General features: G+C 44.3%; 2 protein-coding genes across 13 annotated transcripts in view; one reads left to right on the forward strand and one right to left on the reverse strand.

The window, feature by feature from the left end:
• SOX2 (SRY-box transcription factor 2) overlaps window positions 1-27673 on the forward strand; it is a 724618-nt gene that overhangs the window by 517195 nt on the left and 179750 nt on the right. Inside the window, exon 1 of one of the 11 annotated variants that reach the window (XR_008318945.1) lies at window positions 26091-26183. The exons of 9 other annotated variants lie outside the window; for them this stretch is intronic. The gene's annotated coding sequence lies outside the window, so the exon portion shown is untranslated. Of the gene's footprint in view, window positions 1-26090; window positions 26184-27673 lie in introns of those variants that run through there. One more of the 11 variants, XR_008318944.1, reaches the window with a different exon arrangement.
• LOC128349717 (uncharacterized) lies at window positions 14656-26030 on the reverse strand. Of its 2 annotated transcripts, XM_053306511.1 has the most exons (4): window positions 25974-26030; window positions 19624-19660; window positions 17554-17675; window positions 14656-16948 (listed from the first exon to the last, which is right to left on the reverse strand). In XM_053306511.1, the coding sequence occupies exons 3-4, from the start codon at window positions 17670-17672 to the stop codon at window positions 14857-14859; spliced, it is 2211 nt and encodes a 736-aa protein (XP_053162486.1). In that variant the 5' UTR covers window positions 17673-17675; window positions 19624-19660; window positions 25974-26030; the 3' UTR covers window positions 14656-14856. The 2 variants fall into 2 exon arrangements, with proteins under 2 accessions (XP_053162486.1, XP_053162485.1); XM_053306510.1 differs by lacking the exons at window positions 19624-19660; window positions 25974-26030 and having other exon boundaries at window positions 17554-19021.

Here is a 27673-nt window from a genome sequence, read left to right on the forward strand (position 1 = left end):
AAAACCCTGGAGAGCCACTGCCAGTCAATATTGATCTAGATGAGCCACTGACCTGACTCAGTCGAAGGCAGTTTCACATGTGCATAGGAAACCCCCCTTGATTTAGGTAATAGATTTCTACTCCATTTTATCGTAAAAACTCCGAGTGGTTTACAACAGTCATGACAATTATACAACAAGAAATGCAAAACAATTAAAAATGTAAAAGTAGCACGCAATACAATAATCAATCCAGCAGCAACATATTAAAAACACCCCGAGGAGAGGTCAAAGTGAGAAGGCCTTTCAGAAAAGAAAGGTTTATTTCTTATTCCAGTTGTCTTTTAAAAACAACAAGTGAGGGGGACATTCTCATCTCTTTGGGGAGGGACCACCACTGAAAAAGTCCTGTTAAAGGCAGGCTCAAGAGTAGGGTCCCAGCAGCATATCTGCTCAGCCTAAGCAGACTGAATTAGGTGTAGACAATTCTTTAACACAAGGGTTCTCAAACTTATGTCCCCAAATGTTGTTGGACTTCAGCTCCCATAATCCGGGAACCCAGGTTTGAGAACCCTTGCCTTATGACCCCGGCTTTATGGAGCCAGATCCTTTATGACCTGGATCTGGCTCCAGGACATAAGAGGCTTCAAAGGCAAAAACCTTTAAGCCTGATTAAATAAATGAAAGCACTTCAAATTAGACTCTGGAATAAACTGGCTGCTCGTGCAATTGGAGCAAAATAGGCATAAAGTGCTCTCAGTGATCTGCCCCCTACATTTTGCCGCTACATTTCTGGGCCAAGCTGAAAACTTGCTACTACATTTTTGGACCACTGAAACTTCTGAACCATCTGCAGAGGCAACCCCATGTATGGCACATTACAGTTGCCTAGTCTAAGCCAGTTCCAATTTCTCTGTATACAGACACAGCCAGCATACCAGCTCAAGCCGGTAAAAGGTGTTCCTGGCCACAGCTGTCATCTAGGCATCCCAGGTCAGTGCTGCATCCAAAAGCACCTCCAAGCTGTGGACTTATGTCCCTATGGAGGCATGAGTGGTAAGCTACGACATGTACAATTTTTGTGTACAATTCAGTTAGATTAGAAGACATGTCTGTGCTTTCCTAATGTGCCAGTCAATACAATATGGCTGTTATTGGGCCTCTCCAGATATTAGGGAGCATCTAATGCTGCAAGTAATCGCTGAAGAGAGATTACTTATCATCTATAGGTAATTGTACAGGAAGCAAGTTTGAATTCAGGACAGCAATACTGTGGCTCCTTCCCCAAGCCCGTACACAGACACATTCAAACATAGACAAGCATGCCTCACACAAGGAACTGAGACAATGTCCATGGCAAAAGCCCAACATTTCCTTTCTCATTGCCTCATTCTTGCATTCCAAGACCCATGTTCTGTTTTATGGCATGATGCAATCTTTTATTTTCCTGATTGCAGCAATTTATCTGTCTCTGAATCTGGCAGGCCTTCAATTTTGTGCCAGTCTGTAGGTTCTGACATTGTCTCTTTGGCTGCCAGTGACAATCTTTTAAGGTGGAATCCCTTTATTAATTCTGCTTGAGCATCTCACCTCTTGTTCCATCTCAGTCTCCCTTCCGTGAATGGATCTCTCTGGTTCTGTCTCAAACTCCCCTTCTCAATTGAATCTCTCTGTTGTATCATAGTCAATCAATCAATCAATCTTTATTACGGTCACAGACCAGCATAAAGTACATTTTAAAACCTAAGTAGAAATAGATTTTATACTCTAAGACTATCATAAGATGGTTTAAAATATACAATAAGAAATATAAAAGACACTAAAATATATTATTAACATAAAATGATTTGAAATATTAAAAATAGACATGTTACTGCACTAAAAATCTAGCTATGGCTCTAATAAGAGACATAGTAAACTCTGGGCTACATTTTGATTTAACTACGGCTACAATAAGAAGCATAGGAATAAACCATATAGCAGTACTCTAGATTGCATTGCATGCTTATAAAGTAAGAAAAGGCTTTAAAAGATTTAAAACATAAAATCATGACAGTCATCATTTAAAATAATAAGAACTAATATGCGTTAAAAGGATATCATATAATATACACAGAAATATAAACCAGTAAAATAGTAGCCAGGAAGTTGCGGGTCTATAGGTTGTTGGATTGCCACACTAAGGCACTAGCCATGGCTGTCCTCCAGTTCACAGAGGTGGGCTCTGGGCACACGTGATCATCATCTGCCGGATATTAATCACTGCTGCACAGAACCTGGCGACACTGTAGCTGGCAGCAGGGTTGCTAGCAGCAAAGACCTGTTAATGGACCTGTGTAAAACAGGTCCATTAACCCAGGATAGCCATGTAATAGTGATAAGATGAGGGAGGCTCAGATGTCCCTGTAGAACAGGCACTGCAGAAGAACATGTCCTGCTGTTTCTACCTGCCCTGAGCTGCAGGGGCACATGTGCTCTAAGATTGGGATCTTCCTACAGAGACCTTCAAGCATGGCTGAGGGAAGTACATGGCAGCATGCCAGTGTAGCGGCCCTCCTATGCTTTGGGTGTATCATAGTCTATGATTACATATTCATTTTGTTGCTGAGGTTGCTGTTCAGTCTTTTCACATATTGGAAAAACCAGGTCACAGTGAGAAATTGTATTGGCATTTGACTTTTGCCTCTCCTCAAAATATGCAACCCTGCACAGTTTAACGGTCTCTGAGATAAGATCAAGTATTATGTTGCTCTTCCTATTCAGTGCGTAACCAATGAATATTGCTTCTTCACTTTTACAATCTTCCTTTAGTTCTTTAGGAATATATGCACTTGCTTTGCATCCAAATACTCTAATACTTTAAGTTAGGGTTTCTCCCATTCCACAGTTCAAAAGGTATTACTCCTTTAGTTTCAGAGGGAAGCCTATTTTGTAAATAAGTTGTAGTCATTATAGCTTCTCCCCAGTATTTGTTTTCCAGACCTGAGTCAAGAAGCATACCTCTGGACATTTCAATCAAAGTTAAGAACATAAGAGCAGTCCTGCTGGATCAGGCCCAAGGCCCATCTAGTCCAGCATCCTGTTTCACACAGTGGCCCACTAGATGCCACTGGAAGCCTACAGGCAGGAGTTGAGGGCATGCCCTCCCTCCTGCTGTTACTCCCCTGTAACTGGTAAACAGAGGCATCCTGCCTTGGAGGCTGGAGGTGGCCTATAGCCCTCCAACTAGCAGCCGTTGATAGACCTCTCCTCTATGAAATTATCCAAACCCCTCTTAAAGCCATCCAGGTTGTTGGCGGTCACCCCATCTTGGGATGGCAGAGAATTCCACAAGCTGATTATGCGTTGTGTGAAAAAGTACTTCCGTTCTTTGGTCCTAGATTTCCTGGCAATCAATTTCATGGGATGACCCCTGTTCTAGACTTATGTGAGAGGGAGAATAATTTCTCTCTATCCACTTTCTCCACACCGCACATGATTTTGTAGACCTTTATCATGTCTCCCTGCAGCTAAATAGCCCAAGTGTTGTGGCCTTGCCTCATAAGAAAGGTGCTCTAGGCCCCTGATCATCTTGGTTGCCCTCTTCTGCACGTTTTCCAGTTCTACAATGTCCGTTTTGATATGTGGTGACCAGAATTGTACACAGTACTCCAGGTGTGGCCGCACCATAGTTTTGTATAAGGACATTATAATATTAGCAGTTTTATATTCAGTCCCCTTCCTAATGATCCCTAGCATTGAATTGGTCTTTTTCACAGCTGCCACACATTGAATTGACACTTTCAACAAGCTGTCCACCACGACCACAAGATCCCTCTACTGGTCAGTCACCAAAAGTTCAGATCCCATCAATGTATACTTGAAGTTGGGGTTTTCGTCCCAATGTGCATCACTTTACACTTGCCAACATTGAACCACATTTGCCATTTTGTCGCCCACTCCCCCTGTTTGGAGAGATCCTTTTGGAGCGTTTCGCAATCCATTTGGGATTTCACTACCCAAAAGAGTTTGGTATCATCTGCCGCTTTGGCCACCTCACTGCATACACCTGCTTCTAGACTATTTATGAATAAATTAAATAGCACCATTCCCAGTACAGATCCCTGGGGGACCCCACTTCTTACTTCCCTCCATTGTGAAAACTCTCCATGTATACCTACCCTCTGTTTCCTGTCTTTCAACCAGTTAGCAATCCACACATGTACTTGTCCCCTTATCTGATGACTGCTAAGTTTCCTCAGGAGTTTTTGATGAGGAACTTTGTCAAAAGCTTTTTGGAAGTCAGGTATACTATGTCAACTGGATCACCTTGATATACACACTTGTTGACACTCTCAAAGAACTCAAACAGGTTTGTGAGGCAAGATTTACCTTTGCAGAAGCCATGCTGGTTCTCTCCCAGTAGGGCCTGTTCTTCTATGTGCTTTACAATTTTATCCTTGAGGATGTTTTCCATCAATTTGCCTGGAATGGACGTTAAGCTAACCGGCCTGTAATTTCCTGGATCGCCTCTGGATACCTTTTTGAAAATGGGTGTTACATTTGCTACTTTCCAGTCCTCTGATACAGAGCCTGATTGCAGGGATAAGTTATATATTTTAGCAAGGAGGTCGACAGTTTCACATGTGAGTTCTTTGAGGACTCTTGGATAGATGCCATCCAGCCCTGGCGATTTGCTATTTTCAGTTTTTCTAGACAGTTTAGAACATCATCTCTTGTCACTTCAATCTGACTCAGTTCTTTAGCCTCCATCCTTGATAAGCCTGATTCAGGAACAGGTATATGTTCAGTATCATCTACTGTGAAGATGGACGCAAAGGACTCATTTAGCTTCTCTGCAACCTCCATATCCTCAGGGGCATAAGTTCCATTGTGCAAGGGGAGACAACTGTCTCTAGGCCCACAGGGCCTGGAGGGCCCCCCAAGGCCCCTTAGCCAGTCCCCCTTGCCTTGCCTGCTGGCCCCCTCTCCTGCTAGCCCTCCTGCTCTGGCCAGTGGAGTGAAGCTGCCTGCAAGCTGCTGCAGCCCCTTCAGTCTCTGCCTCTCAGCTGTTCAGTGGGTGGGCTGGGCTTCCAGAGAGGGCTCCGTGCAGGCCTCTTTGTAGCCTGAACTTGAGTGCCAGCAGGCAGGCAGGCAGGAAGGAAGGAAGGAGGGAGAGAGGCAGGCAGGGTGGCCAGTGCTGGCTGCCCTTGCCCACCACAGCTCTGCCCAGCTTTTGACTCCTCAGGCTTAGTAATGGAGGTAGGATGTGATTTCCTTTTTGTGGTTATATATATATACACACACACACAGATATTTAGGGATTGCTTGCCATAGAGCTTTAATATAAGGTGTGTGGGGGGGTGTAGGGCAGCTTGAAATGACTCTGGATATTTAATTCAGAGATTGAGGAATTTGCTGGTTTAATATATATTTTTTAATTTTAAAAAACCCTATTTTTTAAAAAAGTAGTTCCCCCCCGATATGGAAGAATCTGCCCTTTGCCTTCATTTAAAAACAAAAAACCAAAAACATTTCAGCCCCAGCTTTTTGATCACCTGGAATGACTGAGCATAGGGCTTTGGTTCTGAGCAGAGAGATGTGGGAGAAATATGTGTATTAAAATTGAAGTAGATTGGACAAATTGTTGGTTTTTAATATTTTTTAAATTTAAAAACCATAAAAAGTCCTATAAGTGGCTTGTTTTGTGACAAAAGATTACAAAGTCCTTTAGGTTTCAGTGAAATGTACTTCCCGCTAAATGTGCTTAGATTTACTGACTGAGGCTGCAATTCTCTACACACTTACTTGGAAGCAAACTGTACTGAACTGGTTCGGATTTATGAGAAAACATACATATGATCACATTGCATGGTTGAAAGTCTCTTTTGTTAATCAGCAGTGAGGGGCCCATTTTAAAATCTCACCTCCAGACCCACTCCAACCTTGCTACACCCTGCATATCCTCCTTAATAATCCCTTTCACTCCCTCATTGTCTAATGGTCCAACCGCCTCCCTGGCAGGTTTGCTGCATCTGATGTATTTAAAGAAGTTTTTGTTATTCCCCTTGATGCTTTTGGCTAAATGTTCCTCAAACTCTCTTTTCACCTCCCTTATTGTCACCTTGCATTTCTTTTGCCAGAGCTTGTGTTCCTTTCTGTTATCTTTATTTGGACAGGCCTTCCAACTTCGGAAGGAAGTCTTCTTCCCTTTTATGGCTTCCTTGACGGTACCAGTTAGCCATGCTGGCATCCTACTGGACTTAATGATACCTTTCCTCCTTTTGGGTATACGATCTAACTGGGCTTCTGGTATTGTGGTTTTGTGTAAACTCAATGCATTCTGGAGTGAAGTGACTTGCCTGATTTTCCCTTTCAGCTTCCTTTTCACCATACTCCTCATTTTGGAGTAGTTTCCTCTTCTGAAATTCAAAATGTCTGTGTTAGACTTCCTTGGTGATTCTCTCCCCGCATATAGAAAGAAGTTCTTGTCTTTCTCTCTGCCACTCCAATTTACCCTGGAGGATAAGGAATTATTCTCTCATGTTTAACTCCTTGTTCTTTTAAGTATTGCTCAATATCTTTCCCAGTATATCACCCACCATTATCAATGTGTAAAGTCTTAGGTTTTCTTCCATAGTTTATTTTATTTATTTATTGTTAAATTTCAATATCACCTTTCATCAAAACAATCTCAAAGAGGTTCACATAAAACTTAAAACAAGACTACAAATCTTACACAATTAAAATATTAGCTAAAATATAAAAATACAGATCTAATTAAAAGATTTATAAACAGTATTTATTGCTTACTCTAGCCACATATTATTGTTATTTTTGTCTACTCAATTTCTATACCGTCCTTCCAAAAATGGCTCAGGGTGGTTTACACCGAGAAATAATAAATAAATGAGATGGATCCCTGTCCCCAAAGGGCCCACAATCTAAAAGATACATAAGATAGACACCAGCTGCAGCAGTCACTGGAGGTCCTGTGCTGGAGATGGATAGGGACAGTTACTCTCCTCCTGTTAAATAAAGATAATCGCCACTTTAAAAGGTGCCTCTTTGCCCAGTTAGCAGGGGTTTTGCCAACATTTCATTTTTCTCTTTGGGTAGCTAAGAGTAAGAATAGCAAGTAGAATCATCTATAAAAGTCAGGAAATAGAGATTCTTTCCTGGTGTCTTTACTGGAAAGGGCCCACAAATATTACTGTGAATCAAATCCAAAACCTCACTGGATTGCCTTTCTGTGGTTAATGAATATGTGCCCTTGTTGCTTTTGTTTTAACACATTCAATGCATTTAACTTCAGATCTCCATGGTTTGACTTGTAGGTTTCTTGCCAATTGTTCTTTAACTAATTCTGAAATGCATTTCTTGCTTGAATGCCCAAATTGGTGATGCCATAAACTCATGCAATCTTTGTGTGCATACTCACTTGCAACATTTGCTTGCTCTCTTTTGCAATCTATTTCAGATAGTTGACCATCTCTTAACATGCCTTTCATCAGAAATTTACCTCCTTTGAAAATAAAGCCATGGTCTCTTTTGAAAAGAACTCTGCATTCATGCCTTATGGTTGTTTTTACACTCATTAAACTGTTTTGCAAATTTAGAACAAAATATGCCCCTGGAATAGACACTTCATGCATTCTATTGCACCAAGAATACACTTGAGATAACTTGTTCTTTTTCCTTCTGCAAGAATTTGCTGCCCATTCACACGATATATAGGACTTTTATATTCCATGCTTATCTCAGAGAAATCTTGCAAATTATTAAAGAAATGTGAAGCAGCTCCACTATCCAAATATATATTGTTTCTACTTTGACTTGCATCAAAAGATGATTTATTTTGCAGCACACAATTTATAATCTTTCTCAGCATTATTTTCATTGCTTTCATTTTTGCATAGGCAAGTTTGTTAGAAAGTCCATATTTCTGGAATTTAGTCTTACTCCCTTTTCTCTGTTGAAAATAATTCCCTTGCTCTTTATTAGGAAAAGCATTCCTAAAATGCAAGGTGCTTCCACATATAAAACATTGCCTACCATCAGCAACGTCGTAAGCTTGATTTTTAACTCATTCCTCCCTTTCTGTTTGCTTTTTCAAATTAAACTCTTGCGAACGCTCCTGCACAAAACTCAAAGTCACATTTTCTTTAATTTGCAGAAAATTGACAATATCCTCATATTCTTTAGGCAAGGTATTAAGCAAGAGTCCAATCTTTGCTGGTTCAGGCATATTTATCTCCTGCAGCTCCAACTCTCTCAGTATTCCCAAAAATGAGCACCTGTGCCCTTGCAAACTCTCTCCCTCTTTGAATCTTTCCTTATACAACTGCAGCATAAGAGAAGCTTGACTATTCGTGGTTTTTTTGGTTGAAAGACCTTCAATCTTTCCCACATCTCACAGCACTGTATTTTTATCTTCTATATGATAGATTAACTGATTGCTTACAGTCAGAGATATGTGTCCCATGGCTTGCTTGTTTGCAGAATCCCATTCTTGTAGTTTCTTTTCATTCTCTGTTGAGCTCTGCTCCTTCCACGGGTTGCTGATGCAGGTGCTGCCAGGGTGGTGGTGGTGAGAGTAGTGTTCCTTCTAATAGGGATTCCAGAAGTTGTTGACTACAATCTTTTATTGTGTCCTGTGTCTATTTTATTGTTGTGAGCTGCCCTGAGCAGCAGTATGTTGGAGGGGTGGGGTATAAATATTATAAATAAATAAATAAATAAATAAATAAATAATCCCCAGAATCCCCAGCTGCAATGGTTTTTGCTTGGGGATTATGGAAGTTGTAGTCAATATCATTTGGTAATCCCTGTTAGAGGGAACACTGGGTGAGAGGCACCTTTAAGCATAAATTAGAAGGTGCTTACCTCTACTCTGGCCACACCTGCAAGCTGCTCCGAGCAGCTATGTGCCGCCCAGCACTCTCTGTGGTGGGGGATCAGGTCCGCCACTCACCTAGCTGCCAGCGGGGAATTGGCTCAGCGGAAGCCAGATTAGTGGTGTAGCTGATCCCCACCACAGGGAATGCTGGGTGGCTCACTGCTGCTCGAAGCAGTCTGCAGGTGAGGCTGGAGTGGAGGTTAACACCTGCTAATTTATGCTTAATGGTGCCTCTCACCACCACCCCCGGCTTTGCCCACGCCGGCTGTTATTGATTTCTCCAGAGCATAAGATAGTCCAAGACTATTCAGCAACATATTTATTTATTTATTTATTTATTTATTTATTTATTTAAATCAAATTTGTACACCACCCAAACATACGTTTCTGGGTGGTTAACAATAGCATAAAACAGGCTAATATATATACAAAAACAATTTAACTATTTAAAGATCACCTACAAATTAAAACCTTAAAATGTTAAAGAGCTGAAAAAGCTTGGGTGAAGAGGTGGGTTTTCAAATGTTTTCTAAAAATTGTCAGAGATGGGGAGGATTGTATCTCAGTATCGTATCTCAGCGCATTCCACAGTCTTGGGGCAGCAACTGAGAAAGCCCGTCCCGTGTGGCCACCAGCAGAGCTGGCGGCAACTGGAGATGGATCTTACCTCTTCAATCTGAAGGACCACTTTCTGTAGTTTGTTTCATTGAGCAGTTCAATAGATGCTTCCCCACAGATACAAAAGTAATCTTGTCTAGCTTTCTTGCCTATAAACTTTTTGTTAGCTCATAACTTATTGCTTCATAACTGGGCCCATAAACCAGTGTTTCAGAGAAATTACTTATCCTCTATAAGTAATATACACAAACCATTTTTATATTTTAGCTAATATTTTAATTGTGTAAACCAGTGTTTCAGAGAAATTACTTATCCTCTATAAGTAATTGTCCAGGAAACAACTTTAACTGGGAAACAAGAGTTTTATATTAATTACTAACTAAAACAGGCTAAGAATATTTTATCTATCTATCTATCTATCTATCTATCTAATCTATCTATTTATTTATTTGATATTCCACCCAAATATGGCTCAGGGTGGTTTACATTAAAATAAAAACAATTAAAATCAATTAACAATTAAAATCAAAACTAAATCAATTAAACAATTCAAATCATTTAAACATTAAAATCATTAACATTAAAATCATTTAAAACCAACATTAAAAATGTAAAACCATAAATCTAATTAAAATAATAAAGAGAGGAACAGTCTTTTATGCAGAGAGACAGAGAACCTGTCAGTTTGAATTGAAGGACAGCAAGTGAGGAGGAGACAAACACCTCCAAGCCCGTACACAGACACATTCAAGCACAGATAAGCATGCCCCACACAATGAACTAAGACAATGTCTATGGCAAAATCCCAACAGTAACTCCAGTGTGCTTTTGAATCTGAGTTCCAACTTGGGCTCCCCCCTTATTCTGTACACTAGGGAATGCCCTGTGCTTGTAATAAATAATTCTCTATAAAATATATACCTGGAGCGTTTTCTGTTGTATAGTCATTAACACTGGACAAAGCTTAAGGGGCATATTTGACTTTGACCTGTTTCGGTCTGCTTTGGCTTTCTTTGATCCAAACTGAAGTGTCATCTGGTAGCAATGTGCATGGAACCAGATTTGCTGGTTTGAATCTGGACCGGATTCAAGCCGACCCATCCTGGTCTGGGCTCGGGGTCGTCTGAATCAGGTCCAGTCCAGTTCAACCACTGAGCCAGTTTAGCTGACTCAGGGGGTATACTTGTAAAGGGGGATCCAGCGATGATTCCCCTTTACAAGTAAAGGGAATTCCCTGGTGGTGGTGTAAAGTAGTATTTACCTTTAAAATTAAGGCAGCAGAGATGGCGGAGGCAGCAGGGATGGAGACATCAGAGGCGGCGGCAGGAGCTCCTCCAAACCCCCTGCCATCCTCCCAAATGACAGTCCAGGCCGGGCTACAGGATACCCTTTACTGCTCGGAGTATACCCCACAAGCAGGTCCATTAGCCTGAACTTCAAACCAGGGGGTGGGGACAGTCTGCTTCAAATTTAGACTGGCAGTCTGCTTCAAATTCGGACTGGCAACCCACCCCCACCTTTTGGGGGCCAGTCCCATTCGAACTCAGACTGTTTGAATTGAACCAGCTTGATATCGATCTCAGGTTGAAATGAGCTTGCCTGCACATCCCTACCATCTGGTTGGGGCTGAAACCATGCAAACTGGAATGAAGCAGCAATAGTTTACAGTCTCAGAAAAGACTAAAATTCTCATGAGCACCTGCTCCATGCCTAGGACTCTAGGGGAAATAAAGAAAAAAATCATTTTAAAATGCTAGTCACAGAAGATGCTGTCTGCTCCCTCACCATGAGGAGCAAAGATACAGGAAAGTGCCCTGTCTCAAATCCCCTAGTCCTGTAAGTCCTTTTAGGGATAGGAAGGGGGGCGAACACCAAAGCAAATCTTCAGAGGATTGCCGGGTTCAGCCTGAAGCAAAAATGGGACCCCCAACAAGTCTGAACAGGGGTCCCTCTCTGAATTACCAAGGCCCCCCTGAATCAAATAGGACACACTTTGCACTACCCACATAATCATGCTGATAGTGGACCAGATCTGATGAAGAGGCCAAGCTTATAGGGGTGTGCTGAACTGGTCCATGATCAAACCAGTCCACCACAAACCAGGCCAGTTCAACCAATTCGATTGTGGACCAGACCAGCCCTTGTGAAAGGGGTCCGGTCCATGATCGAACTGGACCAAGCCCAATTCATCCAAGGTCTGGTTTGCTGGTTTGAGAGGCTGTAAAGGGGAATCCAGTGAAGATTTTTCTTTGCTTCTGAAGTTAAAAAAAGGTTTTGTAAGGGGCAGAGGGGGAACGGCAAGTGAGAGGTACCTTTAAAAGTCAAATAGGAGGCAGGTCTGCGGTACTCTCCCCATCCTTGCAGTGGCAAAATCTGGCCTCCATGCATGCACGGAGGCCATTTGTAGCATGGTCAGCAACACGCTGAGCACGCAAATGACCACCCCTACAAGCTTTAAATCTACAAACACAGAGTTGGTCACATCACTTCCACATCATTTGCTTCAAACTGTTTCTTTCTTTCTTTCTTTCTTTCTTTCTTTCTTTCTTTCTTTCTTTCTTTCTCTCTCTCTCTCTCTCTCCCTCCCTCCCTCCCTCCCTCACAGAAAGCTGTAGCACCTGACAGATATGAACACTCCCAAGATGGAGGCGATTTGTAACTCTGATTCTATTAATTTTGGCCTGCTGCCACTTCCTGTCAATTTCCACATCAGCCTCAATCTTAATTCTAAAGTTCTGCACCTCTCTCCCCTGATTATACCTCCTCCCATCTCTCTCCTCCCATCCCTTCTCACGCTCTCTGTTCTGCTCAGCTTCATGTGTCATCAGCCTCCTTTGTCTCCTCTGGCTCATAGCTGAGTGCTTTCTGCTGGGCAGATCCCTGTGACCCTTAAAATGTACTCATTCCTCTTGTTCGGTGGCTCGGCCTGGCCCCATGCCTAGGACACAAATGAGCTCTTCCAGATGAGTTGCCTTTGTGTTGCTCTGCCAGAGGAAGTTCTATTTGTCTGACTTGGGAATGTTTGCAATAATAACCTTTTAGAGCTCCTGCTGCAGACCCAGGTTGATATAAGAATTAAATATTAGGTTGTTGTTGTCAGGACCCTGCACCACCCTTACCTGAAGACATCGGTAAGTGTGGAATTCCTCCTGGAACTTCAGCCCTGTGGATGAGAAGCTGGCTGCTCCATGCCCATCACCTAACATAGTGGGGCTCCCACTCTGAGTGGAAACAGAGCAAGGACTGAACCCAAGTGCAGGCATGGAAAGGGTGGGCCAGGTGGAGCAATGGCAACAGAAGAGGAAGGGAGGGGAACCAAAGCAGGGAGTTTGAAGGGGATTGCTCAGCCTTCTATAGTCCAGTGGGGGGCAAGGATGAGTTGGACTGGCTGGACGGAGGGCCTGGGTCCTCGAGAGAGAGGTCAGGTCAGCTGAAGAGAAGGCCAACAGGAGGAGGAACTGAGGAAAATAATTCCCCCTGCAACTCTGAGACCCATAGTAGAGGTTACCAGCCCCTCCAGAGGAGCAGCACACGCCTGCCAATGGACAATGATATCCTCATAAATTCAGCTTATGCTTTGTAAGCACAAATACATATTTCTGGCCCCTGGCGGAAATTTTCCCAAGGCTGATTTAAATGTGTCAAAGGGCAACAGAACTCCTACAGCTCAACATTGAGTCCCTCATGTGGTTTCCCGTTACATGAAAAGTTACATGAGATATCCATGCTCTCTCCGTAATTTTCATCTTTGTCTAACCCTTCCTTCCCCATGGTGTGGCCCCAATTCAAGAACTCTCCGCACCTCCGCGCTATCGTTACCCTCAGTGGGGAAACCTAAAGGCCTGGATGTTTTCCCCTATGTGGCTAACAAGTAATAACAGAATGGTGGGAAAGAAAATTATTAATTATCACCAGACCTTTCTGGTGATCACGGTGTGTATGTGTGTGGCAACTTTCTGACTTGTTGGTGATGTGGAAGTACGTTAAGCATTTGGATTTTACTCTCAGGCCCACCATTTGCAGAATGGAGGTGTAAATCTCTCTCTCCCTCCCTCCCTCTCACACATGCGCGCACACACAAACCCACACATGCGCACACACATGGCCTTAGGCTTTTCTACCAATCAGTGAGGTTGTGCACATGACCATATGGGCTGGCAGGCAGGGAAGGCTGGTGGGGAGGCAGGCTCCTGCCTGCCTCCCCACACATATTCTCCATCCCCGGTTTGCTCTGCTGCTGGCCGCGGCAAGCAGCAGAGCAGGGAGCTGGAGGAGGGAGTTATCTGGTATCTCTCAATGGATCCTCCCTCAGCCAAGCACTCTTGCCTTCCAGCTCGATGTATGTATGGGCTGCATGGATTCTGAGCATAGACACGACCCCGGTGCTGGGGTTAAGGGTGCGATCGTGTTCTTAACCCCGGCTAAAGGCTGGGGTTCAAAGTAGGGTTAGGCAGGGTGGGATTCCCAGGATCAGGAGTGATCCCAGCACACCAGACAAGCAGCCTAACTCAGCCTGGGCTGTCTTAGCCTGGGTTGGGCTGCTGGTGAGAATAACCTCAATGTGTCTTTAGCCATCTTTGATTTAAAAATAATTTTTCACCGGTGTGTACTTGCCTTAACTATTTGGGAGGTGCACATTAGCCCTATTCAGACATTATAAGCAGGAGGCTGTGCTTGCATGCAGCCTTTGAAAGTGTGCCGAAGGTCCTGCCCAGCACATCCTTCACACACCTGCCCCAGTGGGTCAGTCACAGATACAGCCAGTGTCTGAAGAGGCTAACACTGTCCGCGTGACGGCAGGCGCTTCTGTGATTGGCAGGCTTGGGCACCTGAGCCTGCCAGTCACGGAAGCACCTCCCATCACACTTACAGCATCCACCTCTTCAGACCAATACTGTAGCCCTGACTGACCAGCCCGGAGAGATGACAAAATGACACGCTGTGTGGGAATTTCAATATGCTTTCTGAGCTGTATGCGAATAAAGGCTCCTGCTTGTAATGTCTGAATAGGGCTCTTGCGTTCCCTGTTTCTAAAGAGAGATGTGCATGTACCATGTTTAGATTTTTCTAGTAATCAGAGTGCCCTGGATAACCCCTTCCTCTCCCATGTCCTCTTAACATTTTCCTTGTACTGCTTTAGCAGCCTATACTATGAAACAAATAGGCTCAGCAACTGGCCATAATGGAACAATTATTTCCAGTTTTGTTTACTTTTTGTCTTTGTCTACATATATACTGTACCTTTGCACAAAATTTTTTAAAAACCCAATAGTATCTCTTTTAAGCTTTCATATTTCAGCAGAAAGTTTCTGAGACAGAGCAAGTAGCAATTCTGACTGTTGGTGAACATGATTTTGCCTCAAGTGGAGAAAAGCTCCACCTTACACATGGCCCTCGCCCTCCGTAACGTTACAAGGGAATGTGGTGCTTGACAGACCCTGTTTTTCCTTCTTCTGGTGTTCCTCACAGGTCATGCCCAGGTTCAATGGTTCCCTTTGCTGCTGCTGCTGCTGCTCCTCATGTGGTAAGGAAGTCGCCTTCTGGCAGTGCCATGCCTCCAGTTGCTGGCCTTCTGCGATGCATCTCATCTGTGGGGATGCAGGGGGCTGTTGCACTTCCTGGGTTGCTGCTTCCTCTTTAGAGGGCATTAAACTGAGCAATCTGCTCTGGCCATCCCATCCCACATGCTGTTCCTTCAGAGAGTGTCTTTCTAGGCCACCAATGTCTGTGTTGTCTTTGCTTACACACTGTTCTATTTCAGAATTTTCATTCAAAGACAAAGAGCTGAGCTTTGCAAGTACTAAAGGCTGTTGCATTTCCAAGTAAAGAGCAGCCTGGTGATCCTCGTCATCCTTGTCACAAATGCCCTCGGGCCCAGTATCTCCACAGTCCAATTTTCTTTGCTGTTCTTTCTCGTAGCTTATATTATCAGTCAGCATGCTAATGTCTTCGAATACAACAGGCTCTTGGTACTCCTGTTCTTCAATACAGGCAATTTCCTTAGATCCAAAATGTGCATGATCCAGTCCTCCTTGCTGCTCTTTTTCATCTGTTATACTGTGGTGTTGTGTGCTAATTTGTTCTAGTAAAAGAAGTTTCTGTGTCTCCAGGTGCTTCTGCTCTGTAATGTAGACGACAGCATCCTCGGGTGCATAATTCATATGAGCCAGTTTTTGAGGATTTATGGTAAACGTTGTACCAAGGGACAATGTGGTTATGTTTTTTGGGGCAACTGCTTGGAAAGCCACCTGGTGGGAATCGTATTGATTGTCTTCTGTTTTGCTGAAAACATTATCTGATGGGAAGCTTCTGGTGTCTTGTTCTTCTTCCTGTTTCTTCCTGTAGGTTGTGCCCTGGAATGAAAAGCTTATCGCTTGTGGTATAACAGGGATCTGGTGTCCCTGTTCAAGCAAATGTTGACAATCATTCCCCATCTCTTTAGGGGAGGTTTCTGTTACTAGGTCCACATGATGGAGCATCCCTTGCTCTTCTTGTTTCTCCTCTGTGCCCATAGTGGGCAAAATGTCTGGACATTTTAGTTCTACCAGCTGCTGCACCTCCTGGTGGAACAAGTCTTGGTAATCTTGGTTTTCACTGTGGGCATCTCCTTTAGAGACAGAATTCATCTCTCCACACATCACTTGTTTCTCCACTTTATGGGTAATGCCCATAAATGGTTGTTGCTCCAAAAGCTGATGTTCTTCATTGCATGGTATGCCTGGCTGGTTGGGCAGTTCCTGCAAGGATGTGACACCCTCAGAATCAGTACTAATGTCATTCTGTCCTCCTTGTGACTTCTTTTCATTGGCAATCGGTGTGCTGTTAAATTGCTCTAGATCTGTAGACTGTTGTCGCTCCTGGAATAGTGCGTTATGGTGGTGCTGCTTCAGCTCCTTCTTACAAGGCACACTCTCCAATGTCACAGTTTCATTCTCTCCTCCTTCTTGTTGCTCCTTTTCATAGGCTGCTCCCTGTAGCAAAGCCCTCTGCAATTCAGGTCTTTCAGATTGCCTGGGTTTTTTGGCTGGCATAGCTAAAGACTCCTTCCCCTCTTCTAAGGGCACACCCTCTGATACAGCCGCCACTAAGTTTTTCTTTTCTGCTTCCAAAGATAATACACTCAGGCTGTCTAATCCTTCTTTTTGCTGCTGTGCCTTGCCTTGTGTCTTTGTATTATTTCTCCCTTCACATTCTTTCTGCCTTTCTTCCAGTTTGAAAGCATGCATCGGCACCAGTAGGTGCTGATCTGGAGTTTTTGTGTCATAGGGTTGGCTACATGATGGAAGAGCTAGTTTGGCCTCTGCTTGTGCAATCTCCAGTTCACCCTCAGATATTGTCCTCCAGTAGGGTTGCCCCATGTTCTGAGGTCCCTCCTCAAGCATTATTTCATTAAGGCATGGCTCTCCAGCATCCTTTTTTTTCCAGTTTCTCTTCTTTCTGTCCCTGGGTCTCCTTCCTGGTAAGTATATCCTCCTGCAGAGATATAAGGCAGGAATTAGGTGTGTGCGTGTGCGCGGGCTATTAGAAACAGTCCTTTCTCTCAGCCTTGTATCCTAATGCATTATTATTATTATTATTATTATTATTATTATTTATTCAGTTTCTATACTGCCCTTCCAAAAATGGCTCAGGGTGATTTACACAGAGAAATAATAATAAATAAGTTGGATACCTGTCCCCAAAGGGCTTACAATCTAAAAAGAAACATCAGATAGACACCAGCAACAGTCATTGGAGGTCCTGTGCTGGGGGTGGATAGGACCAGTTACTCTCCCTCTGCTAAATAAAGAGAATCACCACATTAAAAGGTGCCTCTTTGCCAAACCATCACTTCTCAGCCTTTTGGCTAAGATCGTGTGTAGCCTTAACCATCTAGCAGTGATCTCAGTCAGTGTGGCCCATTATAAGTTTGTGACTGCTTTACAAAGTGGGTGGAATGTGAGTGTCTCAAGCTAAGTTCCTTTCTCTCCTCCATAATCATCCTTTGGTTCTGTTTCCTGAGGAGAGCTACTCCTAAATATGGTCCTCAGTATTTGTGGGACTGTTTAGCCACTATGTGAGAGGACAATCACCCGTACCTTCTAGAGATGCAGCAACACAAAGCTGAAGCATGGAAACACCCCGGAGAGTGTTCTTCATCAGTAGCTGTCCCTTCTTCTTCATTGTCTCTACCACTTAGAACCCCGTCTTCATTCATGGTCTCAAAATAAAGGGTAGGATATAAATAAATAAAAGCAAAGCAAATGTTGAGTGTTAGAATGGAAATGCACTGAATCTTTGCCAGTATTTGGCTTCTACACTCTCACAGAAAACAATTTTGTTGACCACTGACATTGTTGACCATCTAGTGTGGCCCGTATCGCAGTAGCAAACTGAACTCTTCCCAGGCATCACCAGTTTATGACATCACCAGTTCTGGAAGGTTGTTGGGTAACCATGGCAGCATGGCTATGACTCCCACAAATCTGAATTTTCCTGCCATGATGTGACTTTGGTTTGCTTGTTGGAGACAAGATTACGTTAGATTTATGAATGTACAACCTTGACATTTTTCTTGATTCGGAATGTACTGCACCAGAACTTCTTTCCCACGCATCTCGTCCTTCATCTTCTGCCTTAGAAATCTTCTCTGTCTCCTGCTCGCTTGGCAAAGAGGCACTTTTCAAAGTGGTGATTCTCTTAATATTCAGCAGGAGGAGAGTAACTGGTCCTAACAAATTTCAGGACAGCATTCCTGCAGTGGCTGCTGTCTTCCTTGTTTCTTTTTGACTGTGAGCCTTTGGAGAACAGGGAAAATAGAAAAACTACCCTTTTTCTATTAAAACCACTGAGAACATTTTTGTTGAAAAGTGGTGTATAAATAATACTAGTCATATTAGTAGCATGGTTCAGGTAGCTGGGGCATTATTGATCTGAGGTCCAGACTCACAGGGTCTAAGGTCTACAGCCCTTCCCCATTACACTTTCCTATGTTCTGTGACATCCTGTTCCCACCTGGAGGCTTTACAGACAGGGTTTCACCCCTGAATCTACTTCAGAGGAGAGTGTGTGTGTTCACACACCAGCCAAACTTACCCCGGCGTCCCTTTGAGATTCTTGGACCCACTCCACACACAAATCAGGCCTGTGATGTGAATTCTAGCTTATTATTTTATTTTATTTATTTGATTGATTTCTATACCGCCCTTCCAAAAATGGCTCAGGGCAGTTTACACAGAGAAACAACAAATAAATAAGATGGATCCCTGTCCCCAAAGGGCTCACCGTCTAAAAAGAAACACAAGACAGACGCCAGCAACAGTCACTCGAGGTACTGTGCTGGGGGTGGATAGGGCCAGTTACTCTCCCCTAAATAAAGAGAACCACCACGTTAAAAGGTGCCTCTTTGCCAAGTTAGCAGGGGTGCTCCCGGATTTTTAAAATGCTGGTTTTAAGCTACTTTTTCTGAAAACACAGTAGCAAACAGGGAGAGGCACAGAAGCTCTTCTCGTGATCCATGAGAAGAGCTGCTGCTGGGTGTGCAGGGAGAGCAGGCTTAGCCCGCTCTCCCTGCAGACGATCAAAGAACAGCCCTGGGGTGGGCGGATTGGCCGCCCACATGACTGCCAGCTCTGTCACGGAGCCAGCGGGGGCTGCAGGGATCAGGGGCCGCCTGGCCCCCAGAAGTCCCAGGACGCCCCGTGCAAGTACACAGGGCATCCTGGAGAGACTTCCGAGCCCAGGAGGCTGGCTGCAGCTTCCCAGTAGGGGGTCTACTCATGTGTCATCTCCTACCTTGCTTCCACAGAACCGAAAATTGGGAGTGCACACAGCGCCCAAACCCAAGTAAAATACAGTTTTTGATTGTGTGAATAATCTCAATATGTTTTATGAGCCCCTGGTGGCGCAGTGGTAAAACTGCCGCCCTGTAACCAGAAGGTTACAAGTTCGATCCTGACCATGGGCTCAAGGTTGACTCAGCCTTCCATCCTTCCGAGGTCGGTAAAATGAGTACCCAGAATGTTGGGGGCAATATGCTAAAATTATTGTAAACCGCTTAGAGAGCTCCAGCTATAGAGCGGTATATAAATGTAAGTGCTATTGCTATTGCTATTGCTATTATCTTCTTCCACTAAGCCTATCCATTGTCTTAAGAAAGGCAGACTTACCTTGAATCAGACTCTTGATTTGGGCTACTCTTGAAGCCTGAAACAAGCACAAGCCATGGAAAGAAAATTTTAAATACCTGTCTGTACCAGCCTGGGTTCTTGATCTGAGTACAAGGTTGCATTAGGGTAGTACAAATCTCCTGAATTTTGTGCCATTTGGATATTGCTGCAGGCAGTTCTCATTGCAGAACTATTTATTAAATCTGTTGCTTTCACATGTTCCATTTTCCACTCAGTATCCAGGAGAAAATTACAGAACTACTTATGCTTTGTCCTTAATCTGAAGGAGATGTATGACTTGCATTAAACCCCAGCTATTGTATGGTTGTCCTTGCTCACAGATTTAATTAATGAAATTTGAAATTTCTAAGTGATTTGTTCTGCTGAAAATTGTAAAGGGATAAAACTTCAAAACCCACTTTAGTACTTGATCAGTCTTCAGCTATTAATGCAGGAGAAATGTTTCTCAGAGAAAATTGCTCCATTGGATTCTACATGAACATTCAGAAGGAAATGCGATTACAGCTGTGCAACCACATTTCTTAGATGATCAAGCATATAAATGAAAGCCCAAGTATGTTGGACTGTCCCCGAGCTGAGTCCATTCCTACTATGTCACCTCTTTTGATGGTTAATAGGGCTTGAAATACAATCTTGCACACATTGAGAATCTGTCAGTTTTTCAAAATCTGCATTTTGATGTGCTGACTTCCACAAGCAAAATAGGAATTTGAAAATTTGAGTGAGAATTTCTACTCTAACAACACAAGTTTCAGCTGTAATTGGAATACTGCAGTGCCTAGCTAGTCACACATGTCACTTTGGCTGCATTCGCATGTAACGAGGAACCGCGGGTCCAATGGACCTGTGGTTCCGCCCCACCTCCCACTCTCCCAGAGAGGTGGGAGAGCTGGCTGTGTGGGCTTCTTTCTTGATGGAAGGACAATCAAACCGCACAGCCAATCACACCAGAGTTGAGGGAGGAGCTTCCTCCCTTAACTCCAGTTCCAAGGATCATAGCCTTCAGTTCCAAATTTGGACATACAGAAGGCTGCGTGGAACCTCAGGTTGTGGCAATGAAATTCACTACAATCGAAGGGTTACAATTCGAGTTCCAAATCTGAACCCTCAGTTTCTTCACCGCACAAAACCTCATTTGCCCGCATTTGGATGTAAAGTCCACGGAACCACTGGCCTAAATAATGCAGTTCTGAATTATTTGCAGATGCAGCCACAGTCTCTGATATTAGCTGATGGTGCCCAATCAACATTCTTGGTGGTTGTCCTCACTTATGGAACTACCTTTCCTTAGAAAAATGCCAAAGTCTACGCCTATGCATTTTCTGAACCAGAATCCTTGCAGGACCAATCTATTTGGGCTGCTTTTAGGCCATTAGTATTAAAATCGTTGGCAGTCATATTTTTGATGGTACTTCAGTCTGATTGCATTTTGGATGTTCATGGGTTTTTGGTGTGTGTGTGTTTTGATTGTTACCTTCCCCAAGTCTTCAGGCTAGGGTAAGTTGTCAATAAAGAAATATGAATAATTTCTTTTCTTCATCAGAATAGAAAAACAAATCTGATAGTTGTGTTTCAAAAACTGCTGGGGAGTGGGTAGGGGCTGAATTTCAGGTATTGAAATAAGAACTTGAGCTCTTCCCTAAAAGCTTAAAGGCAGAGCTCAAGTTCTTATTTCAGTACTTGAAACCATATGTCAATATGTCATCTGAGATACGTCAAAAGAGCCAACTTCCCATTCCATAGCATAATGGGCTGTAAGGCCTGCTGTTCCCTCCACCAGTCTGCTACAAAAGTGGTATAGGAACCAGAGAATAAATAGGGATGTGCAAATTCTTTCAAGGTCAAATCAATTTGACTTGAATCTGGTTGATTCAAGTGATTTGACCTCGAAACCAATCTGCCCTGACGCCCCTGGCCAGAATGGAACTCAAATCAAATCTCTCCATATTCAATTTAAATCACTTTGAGATTCGAGTTATCTTAGTCATTAACATTTCATCCTGTTCCTCTGAGCTTCTCTGCCATTCGAGTTGGTTCTTTGCAGTGTATAATTATTGGCTGCTGATCCCCCTTGCATCTCGGTTGGCTTGTTATCCTGCAAATCCTGTGTTGCCAGGGGTAAATGTGCCAGAATTGGTTGTGTGGAGGGACAAGTTAGTATTGGAGGCAAATGGAGGGACTTTCAAATATACTTAAGGCAGCCTTTTCCTTCTGCCTCGTGGAGAGAGAACTGCTGCTTTCTGCTTCTGCTGAAGGAGTGAGGTGGACTGCTATGCTACATGATTTTGTATTTTTCTGCCTTAGGGAATAATGGGGATTTGAAGTTGCCCCATTATTCCCCTTGGGTAGTGCCTAGGTACTCCAGAGTGGGTATGGGGGTAGGCCAGTATGGGTGCCAACAACCAACGAAGCTGAAAGGCAGTGGGGTACTCAAGTAATATTTTGGGGATTTTTATGTATTTTAGATTCTCTGGTGTTAACTATTTTTTCTCATAATGAATCCCTATGTAGAAGTAATGTGACATTCGAGAGTCTAAACACACTAGATTCTCAGATATTACATTGCTTCTTCATAGGGATTCATTATGAGAAAACGTTAGTTAACACCAGAGATCCTAAAATACATAAAAATTCCCTAAAAATCATCAGAGTGCCCCACTGCCTTTGGGTTGGGTGGTAATTGGAACCCATGGTGCTCTACCATCCAATCCGCTTTTGGCTATACCCTCCCAACCAACTTTCAAGCACCTAGGTGCTACCTATGGGAAATAACAGGGAAGCTTTGAATCCCCATCCTATGGCAGAAAAATACAAAATCACTTAAAACTTAAACATTCCTTTAAATATCAACTGTTTGCTCATTCGCTTTGCAGTTTGGGTGGTAGGTAGCACCCCATGGCACCCTGCCACCCAACCCAGTTTGCTGCCCTCTAGCCCATTAGAATCAAAATAGAATCTATTCAAATTCAAATCAAATCTACACTGATTCTAAGGCAGCAGATTCGAATTTGAATCAAATCAGGCTGATTCAAATTTGAATTGAATCAAATTTGAATCGAATCACAAAAATCATTTTGTGCAATCCCTAAAATAAGCACCTACCCCACAGTGATCAATGTTAGAGGGAAATGGTGCTTAAGTAAGAATAATCACAGACAGACACATGTGGCAAAAAGAGTTAGAACACATATTTACTGCATGTAGAAGCTTCTTCTTTTTTTAAAAGCCAGAGAATATGTGCTTAAACCATTTTCACCACACTTTTAATGTTCATCTGTGTTTACCTTAAGAAGAAAGATGGGATATAAAGGTAACAAATCAAAAAACAGGGGCTGTCATGCTGACTAACACAGCACATGTGTGCAGCTGCTGCATAGCAGACTAAAGCATTCCAGACTAAAGAAGTATGGGTGCTTGCACGAGGTTAGGCCATATGTCCCTAATGGTCACACAGCTGCTCCTCACATGAGCACCCACACTTCCTTTGCTGCATGCATGCTGCATTGATCAGGATGTTAGCTAGGGTACTTTTAAGTTAAGCTTATAAAGGACTTTTCACTGTGAAAATGACTATGAAAGGGAGGAAGTATAGCTTAGTGAAGAAGAAGCAAGACAGAAAAGTTTTGACACTTTTGAATTTTGGTGCTGGAGAAGACTTTTGAGGATGCCATGGACAGCCAGGAAAACAAAAAAATGGATCATAGAACAAATCAATCCTGAATTTTCACTCAAGGCACAAATGACCAGGCTCAAACTATCATACTCTGGACTCATTGTGTGAAGACCCAGCTCCCTTGAGAAGTCCATAATACTGGGGAAAGTTGAAAGAAAGAGAAGAAGAGGATGACCAGCAGCAAGGTGGATGGACTCAATTACGACAGCAATAAATGCACCACTGAGAGACCTTAAAGTCCAAGTTGAAGACAGATCATCCTGGAGGGAATCTATCTATGTGGTCACTAAGAGTTGACACCAACTTGATGGCACTTAATCAATCAATCAGTAGCTTAGTGAACATGCACATACTTTGTATGACGCGGCCCCTGGCTTCTCCAGGTAGGGCTGGGAAAGACTCCTCTCTGGAACCCTGGAGAGCCACTTCCATCATTGTAGCTAGATGGACCAAGGGTTTGACTAAGTATAAGGTGACTTTAATGTGTTCATATGGGTATGTGAAACCATTCTTTTTTCCTTTCCTTTTCTTTTTTTTTGGTGGGGTGAGGTGAGGCTGTAGCTCAATGGTAGAGCACATGTTTTGGATACAAAAGGCCCTATTATTTATTTATTTATTTATTCAATTTTTATACCACCGAGGGAGACACGCTCGCCGGTACCCGGCGGACATCTTGGGCGGGCAGAAGCGGCTGCTCAGAAGAAGCCGGGAAGAGGCGGCGAGGGAAACGGCGGGGCCAGAAGCGGCCGCCGCAAAGATAGGAAAGAGGCGGAGGGGAAAGAGGCGGTGGGGGAAGCCGGCCGAGGTGGTGGCGGAGCCGCCGCCGAGGCCTGGCGTCGCCGCTAAAGCCGGCCAGGGGGAAAACTTTGGGGCCCGACTTCCCCACACTACAGCCCGACATCCCCGCACCCCCCCCATGAACAAGGGCCAACATGGCCCAGGAAAATGCCTCTGCGGCCGCCGCCGCCAACCGCCCACCCAGCTGCCTGAGACCTCCTTACCCAAAGAAGAACCAACCCCGACGACCGAGGAAAAAGGAGCTCACAAAAAGAGCTCCTCTCTCGGCAAAGACACTGCCCAGACTGCCGCTGGGCGTCCTTTACACCCAATGCAACAGTCCGGGAAGAGGCTTGCCCGAGAAATGAGCTCTGCTTGCGAGCTCCTTTCTCCGTCGCGTTCCAAACAGTGAGTAAAGTTGCCAGGTTGGGGGGGGGAGCGCAAGACTCTTCTGGGCAGGGGAGAGGGGGAAGGGGGAAGGGCAAGTGGGGGAGGGGGGAGGGCAAGAGGGAGGGTTGGAGGGGGGAGGGCAAGAGGGAATGGGGCAGGGAGGAGGGCAAGAACGAGTGGGGCAGGGGGGAAGAGGGAGGGCCAAGAGGGAGTGGGTCAGGGTGGAGGGGCAAGAGGGAGTGGGGCATGGGGAGGGGAGAGGGCAAGAGGGAGTGGGGCAGGGGGGAAGAGGAAGGGCAAGAGGGAGTGAAGCAAGAGGGAGTGGGTCAGGGGGGAGGGCAAGAGGGAGTGGGGCAGGAGGAGGGGAAAGGGCAAGAGGGAGTTAGGCAGGGGGAGGGGGAAGCGAAGGGCAAGAGGGAGTAGGGTGGCAGGAGGGACTGGGGCAGGAGGCTGACAGGAAGGGGAGGGTGTGAGCAGGGTGGGAGGGGGAGGAAGAGAGGCCAGAGTGTGGGGCAGGAGGGAGGGTGGGACAGGAGAGACAAACAAACACACACACACACACACACACACACACAAAGGAAAAAAAGATAAAGAACACATAAAGGGGGGTAAAAAGGCTAGCGCCCGTTGTTATAACGGGCTTAAAAATACTAGTCTTTAATAATAGCTGATGAAAGATTTATTATTCTTGTTGAAGTAAGATTTCTTATTCTGTGTTGTAATTTCTAAGTTTGCCATCTTTTGGCTAGTTTAATTATTCAAGGTAATAGTTAGTGTTGCTTAATGTGTTGGCAAAGGAGCTAATCTTGCAAGTTTCCAGCAGAGAGAGAGAGAGAGAGAGAGAGAGAGTGCACATGCACACTGTGGGTGTCAGTATGGTTGAACTGGTGTGGACCTGGCTTGTGAGCTAATGTTGGCAGAGAACAAAGCATTCTGCTGAATGATTCAGATAACTGCAGGCAGGTCTCTGGTATACAGTTCACCAAAGGGCTGCCCCATACCCTTTGCTTTATACTCAAAAGTTTACATTGACAAACTTGTCTTGAAATTGGAACCATACTATTCATTGGATAGTTAGGACATTTGTCCTGAACCCTAAGTCAGAAGAGAGCCCTTTGCTGCAGCTTTTCACTAAGGAATTGGATGGGAGTTGAGCAGGCCAAGTATGGGGTAGTGGTGGCGTTTGGTCTTAAAGTTGGGATTGAGAAGGACTGGATGTATAGCAGGAGTGGAGAGGGAAAGTACATGTGCGTTGGCAGCAGTGTCTGGGAGGTGAGGCAGCACGGGGCTCAATGCTTCTACCAAGTGGTGCTGTGCGGTAGTAGAGGCAGGAGTAGCTGAGCAAGCATGGGATCATAGGCGGAACTGGGGGGCAGGCAGGGCACCTGCCCTAGGCACCACTGAGGTGGGGGCGCCACGCCAGTTCCTCCCACCCCCACCCCCACCCCATTGGCCACCTGCCCAGACCCAGGGCCCCTCAGCCACTTGCCTCCAGCTCCGGCCTAGGATCGGAGCAGCCTGCAAACTGTAGAGCTCTTCTCTCCCCGCCTCTCAGCTGATCAGTGGGTGGGCGGGGCTTCCAGAGAGGCCTCCGAGTAGGCCTCCCTGAAGCCTGAACTCAGCAGGCCCCAGCAAGCCAGGAAGGAGGCTGGCAGAGCTCCCTGCAGCAGACCAGACCATCCAGCACAGTTTTTGCAAGGTAGGCTGTGAATTCCTTTTTGTGGTCCCCGTCCCCCCCCCCCCCCGTATATAGGGATCTGCTTGCCATAGGGCTTTGATATGGGTGGTGGGGCGAGACTGAGAAGTCTCTGAATATTTAATTTAAAACAGACTGAAAAATGTGCTGGCTTTAAAAACAAAAACTATCTAAGGCCTATAAGTGGCTTGTTTCATGTCAGAAAATTACAAAAACTTCTGGAACAAATATTTATTCATTCATTCATTCTTTCATTCATTTATAAATGCACTTATGTTCAAGTTGTTTTGCAACCCAGAAGGTCTGAGTGAGAACTGTGAAGCATGTGTTGTGCTTTTATTTTATTTTATTTTTCTTGTGTGTGAACTGCCCTCCAATAACTTGCAGGGACTTCAGGGTAAATCCGGCCAACATGTGCATGCAGCACCTCCATTCCAGAGGAGATGTGTATTAAAGCGCTTTAAAAGCCTCCTGTGAAAAACCTCCTGGAATCAAACTTTACTGAATTTGTTCAGCATTCTGAGAAAACAAACATAGGCTCACCCTGCATGGCTGAAAGTCTCCTTTGCTAATCTGCAGCGAGGGGGCCATTTTAATAATTAGCGTTGCTAGTGTGTTCTAGGCATTAAAAGTAGCACAAATATATAGTACTCGATGTATATCACTATATACTGTGAAGTGTGCATGTGTGTATTCAGTGAAATGTATTTCCAGGCAGCATACTTATTTTGAAATATCAGATGTAAATCCTTGGGGGCCTGGGGTGTGTGGAGGCCCTGGACTTTGAGGGGCTGGGGGCCCATTTTAAAATCTCATCTTGGCCCGTTCCAACCTTGCTATGCCCCTGGCGGTCACTACACATGGGTTTCTGCACAACACCTGCACAGAAGAAATTTCCATGTAGAAAATGTGTCTCTTGTAAATTGACCCTGAATTTTCCATCCATGACTGGGATATTTGAGAGTTAGAGTCAATGATAAAAGAACAGCACACTGCTTGTGACAGGAAGGGGCAAATTACAATGATTTCTTAGTCTGGCAGGGGCTGGTTTTGGCCCTGGCAGAACTTGGCTGTCTGCTCCTGTTGCAAATGCCTCTGTCTAGTGTGGCAAACTAATGTATCCTCCTCCCTCTTGGTGTCAAAGTAAGCACTGGTGTGGTGAATGCACATATACCCCATCATGAGCCAACAGTCATCATAAGACAAAGGCTGGCAGGAATCATTCACTGGTTTATAGATACCCCACCACCACCACCACCTTCTTCTTCCCCTATTTTGCTAGTGGCTATTTGGGCAGGTGATCCTCTAGGACAAAGTCATGTTTTTTAAAAAGAATGAGATGAGACAGAGAAAATGACACTTGGAATCCTCGCTTAACTCCCGACTGTTGTTCTAAGTCTTTTACAGAGATGGCTCCTGTTTTCAGGTTTTGATCAACAACCATGTCTAGATGGTACAGTGTTCCTTTTAACAGGGATTTCCAGATATTGTTG

This window comes from Hemicordylus capensis, chromosome 3 (assembly GCF_027244095.1).
Source record: "Hemicordylus capensis ecotype Gifberg chromosome 3, rHemCap1.1.pri, whole genome shotgun sequence".
Taxonomy (NCBI): domain Eukaryota; kingdom Metazoa; phylum Chordata; class Lepidosauria; order Squamata; family Cordylidae; genus Hemicordylus; species Hemicordylus capensis.

Excerpts from the sequence above, each read along its gene's own strand:
- LOC128349717 (XM_053306511.1), bottom strand. The coding sequence starts at position 17,672 with ATGAATGAAGACGGGGTTCTAAGTGGTAGAGACAATGAAGAAGAAGGG. Across the intron at positions 16,949-17,553 it reads TGTTGCTGCATCTCTAGAAG|GAGGATATACTTACCAGGAA; the intron begins GTACGGGTGATT and ends ATATCTCTGCAG.